We start from the raw sequence: 25488 nt of genomic DNA on the forward strand, positions 1-25488 counted from the left end.
CGTCGAATATATATACGGAACAAAAACGGTATTTCTGTACAATTAAAACATGTAAACAAAAAGTAAACAAATGCTGTGAGTTTTTGACTTTAACATTTCTTTAATTTGTAGAAAAAACGACACAAATTTAATAATGTTATACTAGTAGATAGTTTAAACTTTCAAGTTTATTGTAATTTAATTGTAGGCCATTGGCCCAAATACACAATATAATAACAGAAAGATACATGTACGTCTGATTGTGTCACAAGTTATAAATTACAAAATCGTAGCATTTTATTGTATAACAAGGTAGAGAATAATATACGTTAATGTAAAACACATAATATCAAGTTCAGAAAATGAAAAACTATATAAAAACCCTGTTAATGCATAAAAAAACTTTTAAAAAACTAATTATCTTTATATTGAGTTAACCTTCTGACAATATTTAGGATTTTACGGAAGCGTATCTGGGCCTACAGTTGGTGAGATGTTTTGCGCTAAGTCGACTTATTTTTATTCGCATTGATAAAATGTTTTTGCATTTCTCAATAAAATTTACTGACAAAGATGAGAAGCTTTTAGGCATTGCAACTGAATTTTTCTCGATATGCTTGAAGCTTTTGTCTCTTAGACAAAAATCCTGTCGAAACTTTTTGATTTCACGACTTTGCTTAAATATTTAGTAAGACGCAAAGACGTTACTCGCATTGACAAATATCTCATGTAATTCAACAAAGTTTTTTTGCGATTATTAAAAACTTCTACATATTACGTATTAATCATAATGTCTTAATGGAATGTTTTATGTATTACGTATTAATCATAACGTTTTCATGAAATGTTTTTGGTCAAAACGAGAAGAGACAAGTTGACAAGACGGAAAACGTTTAGATAAGTGGAGGCCCTGATAAGCTTCCGTAGGATTTGGTTCTATATCATTGTATGTCAGTGAATATTTCAAAACTGATTCATTGCAATTTAAAACAGTTACTTAATTTTTCGGAAAATGTAAATAAAAAAAGCGTTCGTTATACTCATTATACAAAGATTACACCTTTTACACTATTTTCAATCCATATTAACTTCGCGATAATTATCGACGAGGTGTTCTGAATGCCATCAAAGCATAAATTCCGTTCAGACTAGTGAACATGTATACATATATACATATTGATTAGTTTTTTTTATACATTTGTATACCTTTTTGGACCACAGTGAAACAAGCTGCTTGTTTTTTTAGCAGCTGCTTTCATTGTTAGTGATATATTTGTTGAACATTCAGTGGACCAAATCTACAATACGGACAATGTATATATAAAGTGACATGATTGTTATGACAACCCTCTGTACAGATATGTTTTTTTGTAAGTAGGAATCTTTACAATTAGGCATATCGTTCATGGATGTTGTTACCCTCTTATACTTGATGTCGGCTTTGCTCGTGCAAGGTAAAGATTATAATATATAAAATTAGTTTAAAAGCACATTATCTCTCAGAAATCCTTTTTCTTTTTAATTCATAAGAAATATCAAACATGTGTTTAATAATTTTCAAATAATGAATTTTGAGCATAGAAGATAGCATTTCTGATACATAATGAAAATATCATAAAAAAATATTATTGATTTGTTGACTGACCAAATAATAAAGAAAATTTTAAATAATAATAAATTTATAAATTAACAATAGTATGTGCATTTTTAAGTTAGATTTTGTTTTATAAATACATTTAAATACTAAAATAATAACAGAAATGTGATATCATCTGTTATTAAAGACAAGACAAATATTTGGTAAAAAATCAGACGCACAAAGAAAGCCTGTCATGATTTACTCTATTTTAATAAAATAAAAGTTATTTCATAATAAACAAAACTTCATGAAATATGTCACGACCATAATTTTTAAATTATCAAACGATTGTGGTCTTTTAAACTAATATACAGATATTACAAATTCTATGAAAGCGTACATGTATATCAAAAAAATAACCGTAATTTCGACCAAACTGACATAGACTGGTTGAACAGAAATTTCTGCAATAAGGTTTTACAATTTCCATTACGCAATTTTTAAACAATTTAACGTTACCATTGTATAAATGATAGCGTATTGCTTAGAAAAAGTTAAATAAACATAACAAGTCATAAAACATTAAAAAATATATAAGAAAACGCTTAAGATATGTTTTAACATAATTATTTAACTTAATTGACTTTGTTTTAACATGATAGCGTATTTCTTTTTCTTAAAATTACAATAACTTATGAGAAAACTTATGTTTTTAATAACTTAACAATTATTTCTATAAGATGGCTATTTCTAAATAAATTGCAAAAATTTCTACAATATCTCATCCTTTAAACTGATTGACGATCATTTTTGGAGATTGTTTTGGTTTTTTTGTTGTTGTTTTTTTCAGAAAAGTAAGCAATGATTTCTTCAATAACACAGTTTTGCTCAAAATGATTTACCATTATCTCTTTCTAAGAAAGAAAAGAAATTAGAATTTAGAAATAAATTCCTTTAAAAAAACGTATACATGTACCAAAATCAGTCCATGCATTTAAAGTTTTATGAAATTTTAATTCATTAAAAATATTCATTTTGTTTTATTTTTAAGAAAGAAAGAAATAACCAAACCCATATGTACAAAACAGCAGCCAACAAAAAAAATAGCGAAGGCTAAGTTACTTTTATTAACAATCATGTCCGCATAATATCTTCAAATGTTGTCTATTGCCCATGTCATTAAAACCATCTAATTTATATATCAAACTATAGGTAAGAGTGTTCCTCTCGTGCGACCCAACTCCTTACAGTTTCTGGTTCTAGCAGACTGGGGCGGACAAAGCCACGCCCCATACACATCTCGGGTTCAAATGTATGTTGCAGAACAAATGGCTGCGACGGCAGATAAAAGAAATATAAGTTTTGTTATTTCCCTGGGAGACAACATTTACAGAGAGGGAGTGCATGGTTGGTTAAGCGACAGATTTGAGGTAAATTATTCATACTTATAGGGAACTTAAATGAAAACAACTCGTTACTATGTAGCTAATATAATATGACATATTTTATGTTTCCCGACAAAAGTCAAATATCGCGTTTGATTCTTCCAAAGTCACGTCGCGCTTCCTCCACTGAAATCTTTCATATTTGGTAGGTAGATACTTGGGACAGGTTTCTACCTTTGGATTTAGTTTTGGATTACTGGAACCAAGATTGGTAAGTCACATTTGAATGAAAATAAAAATAAAAAAAATTTGAAAAGATCGTGTTTTTTTCTATAGATTAATTGACTGTCTGCATAGACTAGAAAACACACAGACAAATAATTATTTCGAATATTTTGCAGACGACATTTGAGCAAGTTTATTACCAGGAATCGTTACAAGTACCATGGTATATAATTGCTGGGAATCACGATCATTGGGGTTCTATTAGGGCTCAAATAAATCGATCAAAACTGTCCTTCAAATGGTAAAAATTTAGAACATTGTATTATTTTCCAGTTAAATAAATCTTATATTTTGCCAAAAAGCAAATATTCAATTTACGCCATGTATAAAATGATACACATTAATTAAAATGTCATCTCATAAACAGTTTTATCCATGACAAAATTCTTTAGTCAGCAAAATATATTTTATTTGACCCTTACCCGTTTTTAGCCGGGTTGCGCATGCGCAAACCCTAGAGATAGTATGGTGATTAAAGGGCGGGGAAAATTTTTCGTAACAGTTTTCTCAGCAACTACTTATCACAGCCTCTTGATATTTAGCATACACCATTTACACATGGTCCCATACTGAGAGATTTGATTTCAGGTCTGTCGCTCACCCACTTCCTGTTTACCGACTTAGTTAAATTTTCAACATTAATGTTGAATGGTAGGAAATTTTCGTTAACATTTTTCTCGGCAACTACTTAATGTAGCCTCTTGATATTTGGTATACTGTATTAACACGTGGTCCCATACCGTAGGTCTGTCGCTCTTCCATCTCCTATTTACCGACTTAGTAAAATTCTCGACATTAATGGTCAATGATAGGAAATTTTCGTAACAGTTTCTCAGCAACTACATATCACAGCCTCTTGATATTTGGCATACAGCATTAACATGTGGTCCCATACCATGGGGTTTGATTTCAGGTCTGTTGCTTATCCGCTTCCTGTTTACCGACTTAGTTAAATTTTCAACATTTATGGTCAATGGTAAACATTTTTTGTAACATCACAGCCTCATGATATTTGGTATACAAATGCAACCCGGCCTTTTCTGTGTTGGTCCCATCTTTTATTCTTTTGTAGTATTGAAAATAACAACGAATATAAAATACTTTTCCGACAGGCAGATATGGCTATACTTTGTGACAAAGTACATGCTTTTTTATATTCTTTAAAATATTCTTTAAAATACAGATAAAATGTAGATCTTCAGTTTTACGCAAAGTATGTTTGCAATAAACTTTCTTGACTTTTTAGCTCACCTGTCACAAAGTGACAGGGTGAGCTTTTGTGATCGCTTTTCGTCCGGCGTCCGTCCGTCCGTCGTCCGTCGTCCGTTAACTTTTACTTTAAATGACATCTCCTCATAAACCGCTGAGCCAATTTCATCCAAACTTTACAGGAATGTTCCTTTGGTGGTCACCTTTAAAAATTGTTCAAAAAATTTAATTCCATGCAGAACTCTGGTTGCCATGGCAACCGATAGAAAAAACTTAAAATATCTTCTTAAAAAAAACCCAAAGAGGTAAAGCTTAGATATTTGGCATGAAACATCTTCTAGTGAGGTTCTAATTTGAAGTTTGTTCAAATAAAAGCCCTGGGGTCAAAACTGGCCCCGCCCCAGGGGTCATTGTTTTCCCTATATGCATATAGTAAAAACTTAAAAAATCTTCTTTTAAAGAACCCAGAGAGCTAGAGCTATGATATTTTGCATGAAACATCTTCTAATGGGTGTCTACCTAGTTTGTTCGAATAAAAGCCCTTGGGTCAAAATTGGCCCGGCCCCAGGGGGTCATTGATTTTCCCTATATGCATATAGTAAAAACGTATAAAATCTTCTTATAAAAAACCCAAAGAGCTAGAGCTAAGATATTTAGCATGAAACATGTTCTAATGGGTGTCTACCAAATTTGTTCAAATAAGAGCCCTTTGGTCAAAATTGGCCCTGCCCCGGGGGTCATTGATTTTATTTATGTGTATAGCAAAAACTTAAAAAATCTTCTTTGAAAAAACCCAAATAGCTAGAGTTAAGATATTAAGCATGAAACATCTTCCAGTTAGTGTCTTCAAAGTTTGTTCAAATAAAAGCCCTATAGTCAAAATTGGCCTTGCGCCGGGGGACATTGATTTTCCTAATATGTGTATAGCAAAAACTTAAAAATCTTCTTTGAAAAAAACCCAAATAGCTTGAGTTTAGATATTAAGCATGAAACATCTTCTAGTGAGTGTCTTCAAAGTTTGTTTAAAAAAAGCCCTGGGGGCAAAACTGGCCCCGCCCTATGGGTGTCATTGCTTTGAACTATAAGTGTATAGTTAAAACTTAAAAAATCTTCTTTTTTTTTTAAAAAAAAACTCAACGAGCTAGACCTTAGATGTTTAGCATGAAACATCTTGTAATGGGTGTCTATATACTCTGGGGGCCTATATACAGGTGAGCGACTTCAGGGCCATCATGGCCCTCTTGTTATTCATTGTTAATTATTTCTTAGTTTTCCATTTTGTTTTCACTTTTACAAACAAGATCAACACAAAAATTACTTTAATTACATGTACATTTCATTTTATCAAGGACATTCCCTCACGTTTACTATAAGAAGTCATGGATGTTGCCCGGCGGTAAAGTTTTGGATTTATTACTCCTCGATACCACAATCCTTTGCGGCAATACCATTGAAACCCCATACGGCAATCGTGTGCTCGGACCAGACAATGTGAATGCTGCCAACCTGCAATGGTCTTGGATAAAACATAGTCTAAAGAAATCCACGTAACCAATTTGCTTATTTTATAACATTACCGGTCGAGGATCTTTCCCGAACGGGAAGGTAGAGGATTTCTATTTTTTCACTTTCGAGAAAGAAAACGTCCCTTTTTCATATATCCCGGGGAATGGGTTACGGGATTGTCATAGTATATCCATTTTTTATGCAGATCGTTTGAACAAGATCTTAAAACAATACTACGTATACTCAACATCACTAATTCCGCGTCATCACTTATCTCACGGTAATGGCATATTTTCATGTGACCAGTGTTAAAATTGGTCAGAATTGACATATTTTATTCAAACACCTTAACAACAAAGTTTTTGTGCAAAATTATTTAAATCTATAGATTTTTATGTAAAACTGAACAACATTTTACAAACTTCTGCAAAAAACAACAATAGTCCATTAAATTTGTGCATACGTCTGAAACAATCATCATTTCTAAATGTTCTTGTTTGTTGAAAGAATAAATTTTGAGTTACAATGTAAAGATACTTTTAATATTTAAAATTATGCAAAATAACATAAATAAATTTTAACTGAAACATGAAAAAACTGAAATAAAACACCATTACCGCGAGTTAAATGATGACATACTGTTTTCAAAATGGCCGACACACGGTCTACATCTCACAAATTAAAACTTATTTTGATTGAATATATTGTTGCTTCCTTGTGTCATATAGCAGAAAAATGACTAAATGATACAGTTTATGACAGTTTTTGTAGTGTAAGTTTATTGTTTGTGTTCTTTACTGTTTTAAAGTGTTAAGTACCGTGAACTAAGAGGAGCACAGTATAATCTAAAATTTTAACGAGCGCAAATTTTAAAACACCATAAGTTTATGAAATACTGGACCTAAATTTGAAAGATATTGCGTAAGAGTTAAATTTTTCAGCACATTTGTAGCCCATACCTCAAGATATTCGAGAAAGATCCAGGACATAGGGAATCTTTTATTTGCTACGTGCGCACGCAATATCTACTACGTGGACACAGTCATGGTAGATTTTATATGTGCACGCGATAGCTATACATGCGCACGCAATAGAATAGGTGGTGGTGTTGGTAGTTTACACTTCAGATCATGACAGTAAGCCTCTTTGAATTTACCTCATCGTTTCTGTCAAACAGTTTAAAACAACTAGTTACTTTCCCTTTCGCAAAGAACTTATTACTTTTTTACAGCCAAAAAGCAGAGGTACAGTGCGAATGATTAATTACAACGAAAATGACCTGCGCCGTCCGGGAATCGAACTCAGGTCGCCTGGTTCACAATCCAACAGAATAACGTAATCCAACACCGACAGAATAACGTAACCACTCGATATATAGTGCGTGTGCACGCGATAAATAGTGCGTGCGCACGCAATATTCATCACGCGGCCAGACGATATGTTTTACGAGGTCATTTAATACTACATTGTATAATACTATAGCGTGCACACGGAATGCACATGTGTCAGTTCCTCACAGTGATATGATCGGCTTTGCATGATTAGGAGTTTTCCCTCTCCTTCCCCTGTTACGAAAGAGCTTCTAATTATATATTTGTATAAAATGTTATTTCAGAGCTGACTTTCTTCTGGTAGGGGGACACTACCCAGTCTATTCGGTCGGCGACAATGGGCCTACAAAATGCCTCTACTCGAGACTGGAGCATCTTCTTTACAAATACCACGTGACAGCTTATTTATCTGGACACGACCACAACTTACAGGTAGAATAAAAATCACCTTTACTTTAATTTTAACTTATGATTGCCAACAATAGTTCATAAAGAGATGATATTAATAAATTCAATTACAGTAAATAAAATGGCTTCTAATCTAAACATTAATTTATGCAAAACAATAAAAGGTCAATATGGTTTTCTGAGGATTAGATAGATATTAAATGGAGCACATACTAAAGTATATAAAGTTGAAGTTTTATTAAAAAGTTAAATCTAATAACTTTTCCTTGCAGCATATTCAAACGAAAAAAGGCGATCGGAAAATGGACTATTTCGTTATTGGAGGCGGGGCCTGGCCTGATGACTTACAGACTAATCTACAAACAGTTCCAGAAGAATCCTTGAAATTTTTTCTTGGCAAAGATGGTGGATTTGCATTAATAGATGTGACTGCTGAAAGAATGGAATTATCTTTTATAGACAGTAATGGAAATATTAGATACAACTATAATTTATATCCACGAAAATAATTCGTTTTGCTGTTTGCGGCACGTGCAAAATTCGGTAAACTCTGTCAGGTTCCGTGCAACAGGCAACTAGAAGTTCAAATTCTCTGTTACAAATATCACGGTGACGTACACATGATGTTTCGCAGATAAAACGGTATTTAGGGCGTCTTTATGTTTGTTGTTCGTTAAAAAATCCATTCTTTCGCAAGATGGAAGAATCATTCAGCGTTTTTCTCCATTTTTACTCTATCTGTTAGATCCACTGTGATTTAGGTAGGAAGGTCATGTGCAATACCACGTTTGGTTCAAATGCCACAGAACTTAAAAATATGAATTTTAAAGACTTTACATGCATGTGTGGTAATGTGCACGGATCCGTACCCGCTATACCTTAAAGCTGCATGTCCCAGATTGATTCATGCTAATTTTCATGATTTTTTTTTAAAATGTTTATAAAGAAAAATTTTGTGAAGTGAATTTACACATTGAAAATGCTAACAATTCACGTCAATTACCAAAAATAGGTTAAAATATAGCCCTAATGCGTTACCCACGTGACCCATAGAAATATGGTGATATTACTGTCATAAGTCAGGTCATGAAATTGCAGTTCCAGATACAGAAGGATTAGTTACGTAAAATCGTTTAATCTCTTTAGTTTTCTTTAAGACATGTGAGTAGTATTTTTCAAGTTGATTTTTGGCTCAACATCTGGAGGCATGGCGCGTTGTAAAGTGTGGGAGTGGATCCCTCATAACGAAGAGAAACAATTGCAAGGCATTGCCATGGATAGACAATGTTGCAACTAAGTGGTTGCTGGCATAACACATGCTTTTTTAATGTATAAACGATTAATGTGTTGGCCCAGGTTTTAGCGACCACTTATACTATTATCTGCTGACACTGGTAATAAACGCTTATTCTATCTATATCATTATCCTTGTAATAGCGACGCTTATTAAATCTATATTGTTGTCCTTGTTATAGCGACGCCCATAAAAGTCAGTATTATCTTGGTTATAATGGCGTTTATTTTATCTAAAGTATTGCCCTGGTAACAGCGATACTTTTTCAGTCTTTTTCAATCTTTATTGTTGCTCTTGTTATATAGTGACACCCTTTCTATTTATAAAATTACCCTGGTCATAGCGACGCTTATTCTATCTATATATAAAACTGTCCTGTTTTCTGACGTTTTTTCTGTCCTTGCTGACCAGGGTATAGCATCTATATTGCTGCCTTGGTTAAAGATAGTGTCGATGAAGAGTAACTTCCCTTAATAACGGATCGTTCTATACAGTTTGTTGGATCGAATTCAATCTAAGATCGATCTTCAGGTATGATATTAAGCCAGCAATAAGCTGAATAACCAAATGTTTCACATTAATTCTTGTTATTTTGGACGTTGTAAGTAATATAAGTCAGTGAATTTGTAACTACCTCTTATTATCAATGAATTCTTTACCATTTTCTAACATGATTACATTAAATTGTTATTCTTTATATACATGTGATAACAACTGATATTAACTGGATTGTCATGTTTTCTCTGTGTGTGTGTGTTTTTTTTTAAAGAAAAGTGTATTTCCAGTTCTTCTGTGACACAGAATAAAATCTATCTTTATGCCGAACGTAAATGACACGTTTAGTTAGTTATTTGCATGTTGCGATTGGTTCAGAAGCGGTCAAGCGAGTCAGCAGTCACTAAAAATCTTTTGCAGATTACATGTGATGTTTATTTAAAAAAAATGAATAAATAAATAAATAGCATTGTGACCAGTTTGAAGTATTCCCAAGAAAGCTTTGTAAAAAGTGTACACTGTCGGGGGATTTACAGCGTTGGCATAGAAACACTTCTCAATGCATATGATTTGAGTCCAAAATGCTTTCTTCCTGAAGCTTTGTACAATCAACTTGCAAGAGGTGGTCACATTTGTAGCCTTCATAGGGAAACAGGAATGGTGCAGCGCTTTTTAAGGTTTTTGTTTCATAAATAGACCTATACCTCCTGTTCTGATATGTGCCTTTTCTTTACCATTGTTTCAATAATGATACTGATTTAAGTAACGTTGTCTTCCGTCATAGAGTACCTGGAATGTTTTAATTTTACAAAGAAATTGCAGAGAATAATTATGGAAGTCACGTTATTTAATACCAGGATATAGAAGTAAATATACAATATTTTGACGGCATCCATTTGGTGCAATATTTTGTTACAGACAATATCAAGTCAACATTTGATATCTTTATTCTTTTTTTGATTTCTTGATGGAATCTTATCTTGAACCTGTTTAATCTCGGCAGGCTAATGTAAAGTTGTTTTTCTACCACCTTTGATTAATTTGGAATATGTTTACACTTGTTAATATTTCTCGTCTGCTGACATTTTGATTGGCGGTTCATTCGTCGTGTGCTCTCGTGCGCGCGTGAGTGTATCAGAAGTAGCAGACGAATCAACTTATCTGCTGCTGTTGGAATGGTTCTCGTGCATTTTCGGCGTCTTATATCACTATTAGTCTACACGGTGTATCGTTTTACCGAAAATAAAACTACTAAGAGATAAAAGTCCAATTTGTCAGAAGATATTAAGATCAAAATCTGTACGCGCAAACTGAACCTTTATTTCTTATCATCTGATAAAATGGACATTATCAAAAGTAATCTTTACCAATAGAACTTTACGGAATCCATTTGTCAAGCTTGAAAGAGGTTGAACAGACAATAACAAATAAAAGTATCTGTTACTTTACGTTCATCTATCACCAGCTATGTTTATTTATAATCTGTAAAATATTCTAGTTCTTAGACAGTATGATCACGGCTTAAAGTGCTTGCAGTTTTAATTGGGAATTATGGTACTTCATGTACTGATATGTTAGATATCTAAGTTGATCGACAATATCTTTTTGATAAATTGAAAACTTTATTGATCTTACATCTTACATGACAATTTTAATTGTTTTTGTTTCGCGCGTATTCAGTAATCCTTTCAGTTGCTCATTCTTAGTAAAATTCCCCATTCTTAGTAAAAAAGATAGATTTTGTGCATTGATAAAAACGATTGACCGTTTGAACAAGACAAAGAAATTTTGAAACATTGAAAAGTGTCTGTACATTTTGATGATGTTTTTTTTCAATACCCGGATTAAGGAAGAAAATATATATGGTGAAAAATCAGTATTAAATGACCAAATACTTTGAGTTAATCTTATTCTTCATCCACTTTACATTCCTAAACTAAATATTGAATTTTTTCAAAAGTCATAAACTTATTAGATATTGACCGTGTGCTTGAAATACCCTTCCCCTGCTTAACCTTCACCTTGCTATCTACAACAGTAGTTATCCATACCACCAGTGCCGCACTACCGTGTCGCCTGCTCATGATCTGTACTGGTCGCTATTCAGACAGTGCATATTTTGAATTTTTCACTAAATGTGGTGAATAGTTTTGTCCCGATTGAAGTCCATTTCAGCCTACACAATCATTAAAAACTTATACTTGGGTTGTTATCATGCATAAATGTGTCCTCACATATACATATATACTATAAGCTGATAGCTGTGTTTTTTCATGGGCTGTATATAACAATTATTATTATCCTCTTGTTGTTGTTCAGGGCTCCATGGAAGATCGATATTCAAATGTAAAATGAAGTATTTTGAATTATTAATAATAATAATAATAATAATAATAATAATAATAATAAATAATAGTAATGATAATAATAATTATTATAATAATAATAGTAATTATTATTATCATTATTATTATTATTATCATCATCATTTTTATTATTATTATTATTACTACTACCTTCATAGATTAACCTGTAAAGAAAAGATTTCGTCTTTTTTTTCACTGGATGATGATTAACATCAGTAATGGTGCTAGCTAATATAAAACACGCCCCCAAGACGCTCAAAACGTCTTCTTACCTGTTCTATAACATACATAGCAGTATTTCCAGGCTTGTTTGAACAACGTGCTTGTTTGATGTGATTTTAAGGTAAGTTTTGTATTTCTTTTTACAATCAGTTTAGTACAAAAATGTTTTAGAAGTTAAAGAAAGCTAGGCATTCTTTTATTTTGAATGAAGATCTTAAAAATGGATTTTGAGGATTCCACAATAAGATAAACACAACAATAAATCTTTCGTGATTTATTTTAAAACAAAATTTGTTTTCTGTAGTATATCTAAATTTTCAATATAGATTTAAATAATTTTTTAGAGTTTTATATTAACAAAATTTTATGCAATTTGTTTAACCGGAAGAATTTTGATCTTAAATCAAGTTTTATGCATAATTATACTGTACAACACAATTAATAGAATATTTGGTGCTGGCGAGGTAATAAGATGGACATTTTAATCTCTAAAATCTTAAATGAGGTTTCTATTTAACCAGATAGCGATTCACACTGATTTCAGTTACATCCAATTTTTTTATTAAAATAATAATTTACGTTTAAAAAAAACATTGAAGTATCTTTTATTAACACATTATACGTATATAGCCAACATGGATGTTTTTTCATGCATTAGGTATACAAATGGCACGAGCACAGTTAGATCAGGTGTTATACTAGAATAAAAAAGTTTGCAGCAAATACCATGTTTAATCTGTCTGTTTCATATTTATATTCCAATACTAACAAAAGGATGCCGTTATTTTATGGTATCTAATTATTATAATTATTCAAGTTTAAAAAGAAAAAGAAATTGTGATTGTTTTTGTGTTGTTACATATCTTTTCGATGTTTTAGGTTTACGTCATTTAACAATAAGTTAAAAAAAAAGTAAATACGTACATCGCAGTTTTTGCTTTCTTCATAAATAGATTTACGGATATGGAAAAAGAGAAAATACCGGATAATGAAGTGATTGACGAAGACAAAACAATAAAGCAGGAAAAAACAAATTCACGCCGTCTTCTTAGAACACCTAAATGTGCTCGATGTAGGAATCATGGGGTTGTCTCTTGTTTGAAAGGTCACAAGAGGTCATGTAGATGGCGAGACTGCACGTGCCCAAATTGTCTTTTGGTCGTAGAACGACAGAGAGTTATGGCGGCCCAGGTTGCACTGAGAAGGTGAGCTTTTTTTTTTTTATCTAAGATTGATCACAAAGAATAAGTTATATCATATGAAGACCTAATGGAGAAAAAACGTTGTAATGGTAACACATGTCTTGGCTTTCTATAAGATATTTAATGCATGAAAGAATTCATTTTAGCTTCCGCTGAAAGCGCTGACTGGTCAAAAAATGTTACCACTTTCTTCTATAAAAATATTCCTGAACCTCTTTAATATAAATTATATAACACAATTTGTCTGCCTACATTTCATTTCGCAAGACTGATATTTTAATGGCTACATATGCTTAGTGCTTTTAGGCTAATAGACATGTTTCGAGGTAGATTTCACCCATTACTATTAACAGTTAACAATTTCTCTTTTTAGGACATGGGAAACATGTTTAAATATATTTTTTAAATAATTGCTTTAGATGCTTGTTTTATGTAGGAAGTAACACTGAATGTGAAATTATTTGTCATAAAAGTGACAAAATGTAAACAAAATGATTCCCATTCAAAATACTTAATCAACGTAACTGAACTGATTGCTTAAAAACAACAGAATTAAAAGATGGTTCAGGACATTGTACAATATTCATATCTATTTGGAAACTATGCCAGGATACCAGAAATAAATAGAAATAAAACCATACCATAGTAACATGCACGTTAAGCACTCTACATTTCGGGCAAATTCTCGGAATTTAATAGTTTAAAGTTTACAAATGAATAAACCATAAAAAATGAACAAATATATTAAAAAAGCCATTACGATAAATAAGAAGGAAAACAAATTTGTTATTTCATTATCTTGAATAGAATAATCAAGTGATATGCTACCCCTATAAACCAAAAAAATGAAAATTGAATGTCTTATGGTCTTATGTGTCTTCAATATAATAATTTGTAAGTAAAATCCTAAAGCTTATACATGTAGTCTAATAAAGATTTTTTTTAATTTCATCTCAGTATGTCACTAAATTCACATTTCGTTATACCGAACAAACATTTGACTGGTTTAGTCTTGACGCATTGATGAATTTAGGAAAATAAATTTAGAAGTCTGATTTTTACACATTTGAATGAGTTATTTTTTTGTTTTTTTATATCCATAATTGAGCCGCGTCACGACTAAACCAACATAGTGGGTTTGCGACCAGCATGGATCCAGCCCAGCCTGCGCCTCCGCGCAGTCTGATCAGGATTCATGCTGTTCGCTATCAGTATCTCTATTTGTTATAGGGTTGGTAAGCGAACAGCAAGGATCCTGATCAGACTGCGCGGAGGCGCAGGCTGGTCTGGATCCATGCTGATCGCAAACCCATTATGTTGGTTTTGTCGTGACACGGCTCAATTATATAAAACTATACTGCCACAACTATATTGATTATTCTACAAATTGAGTATACAATGAAACATTCAGCGCTTTAAGTTTTTTTTTCTCTATACATGTATTCATTCACAAAACAAAGTTCCGAAATATTTAAAATCAACAGATTCTTCATCTATAACAGTACAAGTCATTTTTTCTCTCCTTTTAGTGCTAAATAAAAAAAAATAACAAAACACCAAGCAATTCCAATTACGATGTCATAAATGTTTCTAATGGTTCTAAGAACTTGCATTCAAGGCATCGTGTTCACTTTAAATAATCCGAATCAGGATGAAATGATCCTGATTTTATTTTCATTACTTTATGGAACTAGCATTGATCATATTTTCTCCTTAAACAAAAGGACAAAACAAAATGTCAAAAAGTGCTGATTTGCAAAGAAACAAACATTTTTTATTACATTGATAATATAAGAATAATCGGATCAAAATATAGATGAATTTTAAGATGAAGATCAATTGTTGGATCAACTGCTAAACGTTTATATCTTGTAAAGTAATATTTTTGCACCAAAATTTAAATTTTCAATTTACGTTTATGGATTAATATTGAAATAAAAATCTACGACAATAAAAAATGGAGAATTTTTTAGTTTTGGTCTTTAGTTAACTCGGGGCCGAGCTATAAAGTTTGAAGCATAATGCATTCTTGCAAATGGAATCATAGTATTCGATCGCAGTCGTTTGTTATAAGCAAAAATAGCATCAACTGTTAAACCCTTTAAAGCAAATCTTCACAAAAATGCAATTCTTTTAAACCTGGCATGGAAATCTAAGAAATTCTGATTTAAATCAAATTTTGCCCAGTTGGAAATGTGTGTCCGTGGTATATACTCCAAGCCGAACATAGTAAATTAAAATTTGATTAGCAAAGGTTCAAAACGCCTTTGTTGTTTGTGTGTTTTAAGCCAAATTATGTATCACATAATGAATAAATTTGTATTCGTTTTACGTTTAATTTTTCATTCCAGGCACCAAGCGTCTGAGAACGCCGAGTTAATGAAGGAGAAAGTGGAATTGGCGGCAAACATACTCAGTAACCGGAAGTCTATCCAACGTAGCGTTCGACAATTAAAGCACGGCACGGGACAGCACGGTTAGTATACATGTAACGTGATATTTTATTTCAAATAAGTTGTTTAATTAGCATTTAGATCAAGCATAACACACACAATCTTTTAGAATGCACTCGTTTCAACAGGATTACCTCACATAGACTCAAGGCCACGAGATAAAAAAACAATGGGTCTGATAGGAGCTAATGCTTATATTTTCAGAGAAGAAAACTAATATAATTCCACCATTACAAAAAAGTTTTTAGATACAACATCATGAATTATAAAATATTTTCTTTCTAAAAATTATAGCTGCTGGGGTCTCAAGCAAGCATATACAGAGGGCAAATTTGAAAAACGACATGTTGAGTGACAGATTGCGTAAACGGCGTTGTTTTGCAGACGAAGAACTAGATCGCACTATTCCGATTGCTTCCAGAGGATTTGAACGAGCGTCCTCTACTGGTAAATCTTTGCTAGACTTCCATACTGCTTCAGCCTGCATGAGCCGTGCTGTCCCTGTAACCGAACGTGTCCTCAATACAGCTCTACATCATACTATAAATCTCAGCCAAATTATACCTCGTGTTACATCAAGCTTGTGTGCTCCGGTTCAGTTACAAAGACAAAGACAGTGTACCCCTTCAACAGGAGATGACATGCGGGATATATATTTTAACAATAAATTCCACGCGCTTCAACATACCGGAACAAATGAGAATATGTTTCAAACACCACTTTTACTGATTCCGGGTCAAACAACGTGGACGGCGTTAAGTAAGAGTTCACAAAGTTTAAAACCAGTTAAGACTTATGCTACCTATACTCAAAGCAAGGACTCAGGTTCTTCATCAGAGAAAAAAATCTGTATATCGAAACAACATGAGATCAAACAGAAAAGTAAAATAAATGTGGACACTACTACCTCAAACCTTAAGTTTTCAATTTCATCAATCTTAGGTCTAAAAGAATGATGTAACAGAATAACCTATTCATATATTTTTACTGAAATCGTTTAATATAAGTATCAGAAAACAACATGATTTTATTCTGGTAGTTTGTGTATTAGATAACTTGTTAATACAATTAGTTTTTCAATTTCCCTTCTTGTTGTTTATTAGAACCCGTTTCTAAGGTACGTCGGCACAAATTTCCTGTAGGCTGTAGTGGAGTATATTATTAGTTTCTATGTCACATTGCTTGCGCTTTATCATTTTAATTTAAAAATAAGCAAGAGGTTTGGATTAAATTGATTATGAAGAAAGCAAGCAACAGGTCTGAAGACCTGTTGCTGGAACTAACCAATACCGGTTACATGGTCCTGGCCCCAGTAGAGTTCCAAGATTGAGAGTAAGACATCTTGATCACTAGACTAGAATGTATTTTGGTAGTATTGATGACTTGTAGTATTCTAGATGGAAAATTGTATCACAGATCTTCTACACACAAAACACAATTCTAATGCTGGTAGTCACACCATACTCAAAATCACTACAATTAACTACTTCTCTAACAAACCAGCTGTTGTGTAAATGGCTACTGTAGAACACTGAACTTCAACATTAAATCAACAAATATTCTAGAAAGATTACTAGTATATTAAAGTTGGATTAGCAAAGGATAAATTAATGTAACCATGGTTATACAATACAAACAACCTAGAAACAATGTGTGATCTGCAATCATTTTACACATTTACCTGTAATCTTCTGTGAGTTGTGTCTCTCATTACTCCACACAGTTTTGTTTATATTTGGAAGCTAATAAGAACCAACTGTAATAAGCTTTATTGTTTTATTGTATTTACTCTTACAAAATACATTAACTAATTCTACATGTCATATTCTAAACAATGAAAATGATCTGTTTATAATGTAGACATATTCCTCCAGTGATAATTATAACAACTTTAATGAGTTTCAGGCAGCTAAGCTTATACCAACATAAAGGTAAAAGGCACATAAATGCTGCCTTGTCAGTGAAAAAAGAAAGATTTTGAAATTTCAGAGATCTTGATATTCTGACTTTTTTTGATTAAATGATTATTTTTTGAAAAAAAGAAGAAGATTTTTTAAGTTCACTATACAAACAAACAAACACACACACACACAAACAAACAAACAAACGCACACACACACACACACACACACAGGTGAATCGCTATATGCCACCGCATCGCAGATGCTGCGGTGGCATAAAAAGAAAAAAGAGCATTTCTAAAAGAATATATTTGAGTAGTCAAATCCAAAAAGAATAAAAAGAACAAAGAAATTGAAAAAAAATGAAATACTACATGTATATGAAATGTTAAGTACATAAAGATTTTCTTCTTAATATAAATGCAAAGAAACAACAACCTATAATAAACTACTTACACTTATTATATTCTTTAAGTATAAATCGAAATCTTATTTAATTAATTACATAATTTTATTTTATTCAATTCTAGACAACATTTTGTTGAGCAGTGACAATAGTTTTTTTTTAAATCCTATCTTTTTACATTTTAACATATCAATGCATTCTGAAAGAAATATCGGCATAAATGAGCAAAAAAAATGTGAAGAAGAAATTGAGCAAAATGATTATTTTAATACATTGTAACTAAATTTTGAATCAACTGACTGTTTATATATTTTCAGACTAATTATAGTGTCAGATCTATACAACTTTACATTAACTTGTTGTGGAGTCTACAATTTTTTAGTATAAAGATTGAAATGAATGAGTGTAGGTTCAATACTGAATTCATTATTTATTAAATGAGTTGAATAAAATTAAACTATGAGAGTCACTGGCAAACATATTTTTTTCTCAACTAGCTCAATTAATTTTGTAATGAGACTACACAAAATATAACATTCTATTTATCACATATCAAACTACACAAAATATAATCACATATCCAAAATGAGAACAATTCATAATCATTTTTTCATTAATATGCTCATTGTTTAAGGCAAATATTTAAGATGTCTTACACTAAAGTTTGCACAACACAAATGATGTCACATCAAAATATTATGCATGGCCTTGCAATACCATTTTTTTAGAGTCACAAAAGTTGCATGAGTCATAAAAGTGGCACAGGTATGTGATAAATATGAAATATGCAATAAATTAGAAACATGATCAATGTACAAGACAAAACAAAATATCACAGACTCATAGAATAGATACACAACAAGATTAATAACCATCTTTATTAAATGATAAAACAATTTTATACATCTACATGAATCCTCCTCAATATAATTTCTTATCTTGCCATCACCTCATCCAATTATATAATGTATTTTATGCATGTAAAAGCCACATCAAAAGATTTAGTGCAATATAAGGCTATCTAAATTCTGTTCATTGAAAGGCCAATATAAAGGCATTATTTAAAAAAAACATGGCTTAACATTTATCTGAAAGTCAACACTAAAACACTCAAGTATTATTACAATACAAAAGTATAAAGTATTTTTCAATTACTTTAGTTTAAACACATTTATCAAAGCTTGATTGTAATGAAAGCTTTCAGCTAATATGAACTTAAATGAATTTTCATACAAATAATTATTTTTAACTTAGTATGAGAGTAATTCCATCTTATTTCAATATCACAATATGTACCTAGTTGTCAAACAGGATTTTTCATTTGTTTGGTTGGATTTTACGTCAGACACCAATGGACACCCCGAGTAGAACCACCGTCATTCCGTAAGCTAACTGATTAGCTTCCTTACATCAAAGAACCCAAAGTCCCTGTCGGGATTCAAACCCAAAACGGTGAAGGACAAGTGGTTTGAAGTCAACAACCTTAAGCACTTGGCCACATATGACCCAAAAGGGAATTGAGGTACATACCAGAACACATTTACAAATATCAATTGTCCAAAAACTAGAACAATTTATATATTGTATATATATGCTCTCCCACATGAATCATTCTTGCAAGAGTGAAACAACCGAACATTCATAGAATAACACAATTATCTGAAAAGGTATAAGAAACCCACACACAGTTCAATTGGGTAAAAAAAATTTCAGCACATATTGTCATAGTAACAGCTTGTTGATAATGAGAAAATCTAGTACATGTACAGATATCTATTTATATTCTATATAGGTCTATATTGATTGCTACCACTCTAAATTCTGTGCTATATGTATATTTTTTACAGTCAAAATTGTGCAGTCCTAGTCAAAAATAGAGATACAAGCTAGAAATGCAGAAAGGTTTATGGAAATACTGCCACATAGTATCATTATAAAACCTTAAAATCTTTATCATTTAAAACCAGTCTATGAGATGTTGGCAAGTTAAATTTGTAATATTTTGTAGCAGACAGGGTGTTTTGGTATAGGCCTACATCAAATGGTGTATTATAAAAATTCTGAAATATTATTTCCAGATTTGTTATGTCAAAGAAACCTCAGTGAAGTCTCTTCACTACAGGTGAAACATATTTAAATAAACTCAAGAATTACAATAATATCTGAATCTTATTTAACAACAACCTTATACAGGAATATTTTGTCATATATTAATGACACCTTTGTATTTACATGTTGTGGAATATCATAGTAATTTCAATATTTTCACTTTTTAAATTACAGTACAGATGTTGGTAAATAAAATAAATGGTAAAAAAAGGTTACAGATACACACAATGAAAATCTCTTGTGCCACTATACATATATTCTATTCTGTCATGGCTTTTATCAGAATTCCTGACTGTCATTTTCTGTTTCCTGTGACTTTTTTTTTTGTTTTCCCTGTGTTTTTATGTATATATCTACACTGGTTTATGTTATGGAAGTATGCAAGGTTAGTTAAATCATTTTAGGATATTTTCTGTACAAGCAACAGACCAATCACTGAGTTCGTTCTTTGGCAACAGATGGTGGGCAATCTGAAAAGACACAAAGAAAAACAAACTAGAATTATAATCTTATTAAGGCCATCATCCATAAAAACAGATAAATAGTTTTTAATCAAATAGGCCAGTCACAAGTTCATTGCTCTACTGTAAATTCATTCCTTAGAGAGAAAACATTTTTTCTTATTTTTTCTGAATTTCAACAGTTTTTTAGAGTATCAATTTAAATTATAACTTTTAAAACATTTATTAGAATACAGAAAATGATTTTCTTCTTTAATTCACACAGTAATTCATTTTGCAAACTCTTTGGCATATGAAATGTATAGGTGCCGGTAAACAACCTTCATATTCTATATATAACTTAAGGAACATAAAAACCAAACTACCAATACAATATAATAATTTTGACAATACATGACAAAATGCCAGTAAAACATAGCACATAACTTTTCTAAGTATTTGCTTGGAAAATAAGCTGACCAAAGGAGAATAATTCAGTGAAAAACAATTCTAGTAATGGGTCTTAGTCAGTGACCTACAAGTATGAAGTTTCATTGGTTGTTAAGACAACATTAGGCGTATAAACATTAATTTTAAAAATTCACAGCTATGGGTCTTGGAAAGTAACCTACAGCCATCATCCTGAATATATGATTTAAGCTTTAAATGGATAACTTCAGTTGTGAATAAGACATCCCGATACATGATAAAAGTGTTTATTAAATGCAAACACAAGTCAAAAACTAGTTCAGCAAAAAATTTAAATACTGCTAAATCTTTCTTTGGCTGTCATATACAGTATTTTGTTAAAATTAAGTTTACCAAATATTTATCTTCGCATTCTAAGTTTGGTGACAGCTTGTGTCATAAACATGTTTTTTGTTGTTTTTTTTTCAAATCAAAACAACATTGTACCAAGATGTTCACATGACTGCTTCATTTTCCAGTACACAGAGTTCATATAGGCATAAATTTTTTAATAACATGAATACAAAACTAGAAATGTGTCCATAGGACACGGATGCCCCCACACGCCACTGTTCTGTCAATCTTATGACTCTAGGTCAAATATTTTTTGGACTACATGTGCCACAAGTTGAAAACTAAAAATCGACAAAGGGCCATAATTCTGTTAAATTTGGTCGCAGCAAAAATTCCTTCCTTTACTACCATCTACACATTAAGGTTGTTAATCCCTGTAAGATTAAGCAAAATCTGCCATCCGGTTAAAGAGGAGTTGCGTTCACAAAATTTCTACATAGTATATAATGAAAAAATCAACAAAGGGCCATAATTCTGTTAAATTTGGTTGCAGCAAAAATTCCTTTCTTTACTACCATCTACACATTAAGGTTGTTCATCCCTAGAAGTTTAAGCAAAATCTGCCATCCGGTTTAAGAGAGTTGCATTCACAAAATTTCTACATAGTATATAGTGAAAAAATCAACAAAGGGCCATAATTCTGTAAAATTTGATCGCAGCGAAAATTCCTTCCTTTACTACCATCTACACCTGAAGGTTGTTCATCCCTGTAAGTTTAAGCAAAATCTGCCATCCGGTTTAAGAGGAGTTGTGTTCACAAAATTTCTACATAGTATATAGTGAAAAAATCAACAAAGGGCCATAATTCTGTTAAATTTGGTCGCAGCAAAAATTCCTTCCTTTACTACCATCTACACATTAAGGTTGTTCATCTCTGTAAGTTTAAGCAAAATCTGTCATCCGGTTTTAGAGGAGTTGCGTTCACAAAATTTCTACATAGTATCTAGTGAAAAAATCAACAAAGGGCCATAATTCTGTTAAATTTGGTCGCAGGAAAAATTCCTTCCTTTACTACCATCTACACATTAAGGTTGTTCATCCCTGTAAGTTTAAGCAAAATCTGCCATCCGGTTTAAGAGGAGTTGCGTTCACAAGATTTCGGGACGTACGGACGGACGGACGGACTGACGGACGGACAAGTGCAACGCTATATGCTCCCACATTGTGGGGGCATAAAAACTAACGTGGTGTAAAAACTAAATACAGTCAGTGAGGTTAACCTTAAGAAATGTACACCTCATAGAAACAAACAAAACTTGAAAACATTTCTATAGCCAGTTCAAGTATAAACATTACAAACATTTGCAAATGACCCATTATAAAATATAAGTATCCCTGCCCTTGATTGACACTGGCCCTGTTTAAGACATCTGTCAAGTATTTTGATAATATATCACAGATTTATAGAGAATAACATGCTACTGTCTTTTGATATCAATTTTATCAGGCGAGGCTGATATGGGCTAGAAAGGGCGAGGCTTGCCGAGCCCTTTCTGCCCATATCAGCCGAGCCTGATAAAATTGATATCAATAGACAGTAGCATGTTTTTCTATTTATCATGTAACACATAATAACTGTCAAAATAACAAAATAACCCACTTGTAAATAGCGAATTTCGTTAAAAAGGGGGTTTTTTGTTCAAAGAAATAATTCTTGAAAACAAATTCCTCCGCCCCTGAAATTTAGAATTTGAAATTGGCGGCCATTTTTTCTTTCGACTCTGATAAAAGATATGTTTCAGAATGTAGGCCTAATACGATAACATTCTTACCTGTAATTTAAACATCGATCCAAAATCCGCTTAGAATCACATAAACTAAACTTTACTGCAATTTTTGTCTTGAATTGTCAAATTCAAAAGTTCACGATAATTTCAATCAAAGAATAGTCAAATCGGCAATCAAACACAAGCTACACAAACATGCGTCTTATTTTTTAAACGAAACAATTTGTTCACTTATTAAATAATAATCCTGCGAAATAAAGTAAACATTTACAATTTCTCAAAGAAAATCGTCTAGCCTGTTTGTTATGATTACATGTATAGTATGACGTGAACATCGATGATGTCATTTGCAATATAAATTATGACGTCACTTCATTTAGTTGGTGCTAAAACTATTCGCTATCTAATTCATTCGTAATTGAAATCGAAATAATAAATAAATAGATTTCGCATATTGATTCAAGACTTGTAAGGGTATGAGATTACATTGTAAAATTCACATGCTGATGAAAATGAGAATATAAGCAATTGAAAAAAGTCCGTTAAAATGGGCGGGGCTAATTTTTGATATCAGGTTACTGACGTGATATCAAAAATAATTATCAGGCAAGTGTTATCGGGCAGTTACCATAGCAGTTGCATGATAAAAAAAGTTATCAAGCTAAGAGGTTAGTTCACAAACACAACTTGACCTTTGACCTCAAAGTCCAACATTGACTTTGAAGTTGCAGACATAGGTCTTGCACCTGGCACATCGTCTTAGATGAAGATATATGCCTTATAATTTAACAATCCATTAAGTAATAACAGTTACAAGACAAACAGGATTTAACCTTTGACCTCTAAAGTATGACCTTGGGTGGACATGAGTTTTGCAGAACACAATACACTGACAGTGGCTAAGACATATGTCCAACATTTCGAAAATACATTAAGTAATGACAGTAATTAGCTGGACAGGATTTGACATTTGACCTCCAAGTATGACCTTGACTTTGAAGGTGTGGACATGCATATTGCACACAACACATTGTTTACTTATGGTGATTGTGTGCACCAATTTCCTTTGAAATGCCATCATGCATGCAGGCATAATAAGCCATTATAGACAGGATACAAACTCCAGCTGCACAAGTTAATTTCCTTGTTGTGACCTTGACCTTTGAGCTAGAAATCTGGATCAACCTTGTGACACATTGTCCCTTCCTGGTGATCAAGTGTATCAGTTTAAAGTGAAATCCCTTTATGCATACAACCTTATGGACCAGATACAAGCTCTTACAGCACTTGAAACTATAATCACAAATTTATACAAAAAGTTCAGTATCTTGCTGTGACCTTGACTTTGAGCAAAATACCTGTTATTTTTGCATGTGACACATTGTTTACTTATAGTGGTCTTATCTGCCAATTCATTATGAAATTCCATGATGCATGGAGAAGTTTTTGCCCAGAAACAAACCCTAACAGCACTTCAGCATGTACGAAAAACACACTTAGTTCCATACCATGCTGTGACCTTGACCTCTGAGCATAAGACCCGTATTTGCACAATACACATCCTCTACTTATGATAATTATGTTTATTAAACCCTCCAATTTTATGATATGGTCATAAAAAGGGAACTTTTATTTTTTACATTTTCAGCTTTATTTACATTTAGCATTTTTTAAAATGATACTAGAAATATATGGTTAACTTACCGCCATACTTTGTGGCTCGAGTTCTACAGTATGATCTAGACTGGGTCTATTACTGACAACATTTTTACTTCTACTGCAGTTCACTTGTAAACTTACATTACTTCTAGACTGTAGAAACAAAAACATTAGGTAAGAAATAGACTGGTCATGTAGTGTAAAAATAAAATGAAAATGGAAAATAAATGCAGTAAATCATTATGCATCAATTTAAGGACATTTTACAGTAGGAAAACTAAATTCTATTTTTGGTGTTCTACAACAAGACATTATTCCAACATGAATAATGATTTTTATCATAATCAGTTGATGTTGTTTAATGCTGTGTACAACAAAAGCTATAGCCTTGAAAAAAATGTCATTTATTTTTCATCTTATTTTTATTTTTACAATGCTAATCAAGTAAGTATAGGACAAGTGCAAGTACATAAAAACATTATGGCGTAAAAACTGTGTATATAATAAAGATAAAGCCTTACTTTGTTATCTATAACAATGGTGGCCTTCAGATCAGTCTTATCTGTGTACATGTACAGATCTTTCATATTGCGTATCTTTGTTGGCTCCTCCTGTAACAGTATATTCAAGTTAATATATTATACACTGTACTGATAGCTAAGAGATTTAAATGAATTACAAAATGTTTGTTTTAAAATGAAGTTATCTAG

At 32.1% G+C, this 25488-nt stretch overlaps 3 protein-coding genes across 17 annotated transcripts in view; 2 read left to right on the plus strand and 1 right to left on the minus strand.

The window, feature by feature from the left end:
• Positions 1-1293: 1293 nt before the first annotated feature.
• On the plus strand, positions 1294-8727 carry LOC132744512 (tartrate-resistant acid phosphatase type 5-like). Its single transcript, XM_060733242.1, has 6 exons — positions 1294-1433; positions 2771-2988; positions 3345-3469; positions 5787-5984; positions 7559-7706; positions 7955-8727. Exons 1-6 carry the CDS (start codon positions 1385-1387, stop codon positions 8189-8191), a joined length of 975 nt encoding a protein of 324 aa, XP_060589225.1. The 5' UTR covers positions 1294-1384; the 3' UTR covers positions 8192-8727.
• A 3309-nt stretch (positions 8728-12036) lies between these two features.
• LOC132744513 (uncharacterized) lies at positions 12037-16785 on the plus strand. The gene is made up of 4 exons (XM_060733243.1): positions 12037-12180; positions 13013-13264; positions 15613-15737; positions 16009-16785. Exons 2-4 carry the CDS (start codon positions 13023-13025, stop codon positions 16668-16670), a joined length of 1029 nt encoding a protein of 342 aa, XP_060589226.1. The 5' UTR covers positions 12037-12180; positions 13013-13022; the 3' UTR covers positions 16671-16785.
• Positions 16786-17893: 1108 nt separating this feature from the next.
• LOC132744518 (EF-hand calcium-binding domain-containing protein 7-like) overlaps positions 17894-25488 on the minus strand; it is a 44733-nt gene continuing 37138 nt past the window's right edge. For all 15 annotated transcript variants that reach the window (XM_060733261.1, XM_060733259.1, XM_060733249.1 and 12 more), the window contains 3 exons: positions 25300-25389; positions 24824-24931; positions 17894-20600 (listed from right to left, as the gene is read on the minus strand). In XM_060733261.1, coding sequence (XP_060589244.1) covers positions 20526-20600; positions 24824-24931; positions 25300-25389 — 273 coding nt within the window. In that variant the 3' untranslated portion in view covers positions 17894-20525. The remainder of the gene's footprint in view (positions 20601-24823; positions 24932-25299; positions 25390-25488) is intronic.

This window comes from Ruditapes philippinarum, unplaced genomic scaffold (assembly GCF_026571515.1).
Source record: "Ruditapes philippinarum isolate M1 unplaced genomic scaffold, ASM2657151v2 ctg2054_1_1_1_1, whole genome shotgun sequence".
NCBI classification, from domain to species: domain Eukaryota; kingdom Metazoa; phylum Mollusca; class Bivalvia; order Venerida; family Veneridae; genus Ruditapes; species Ruditapes philippinarum.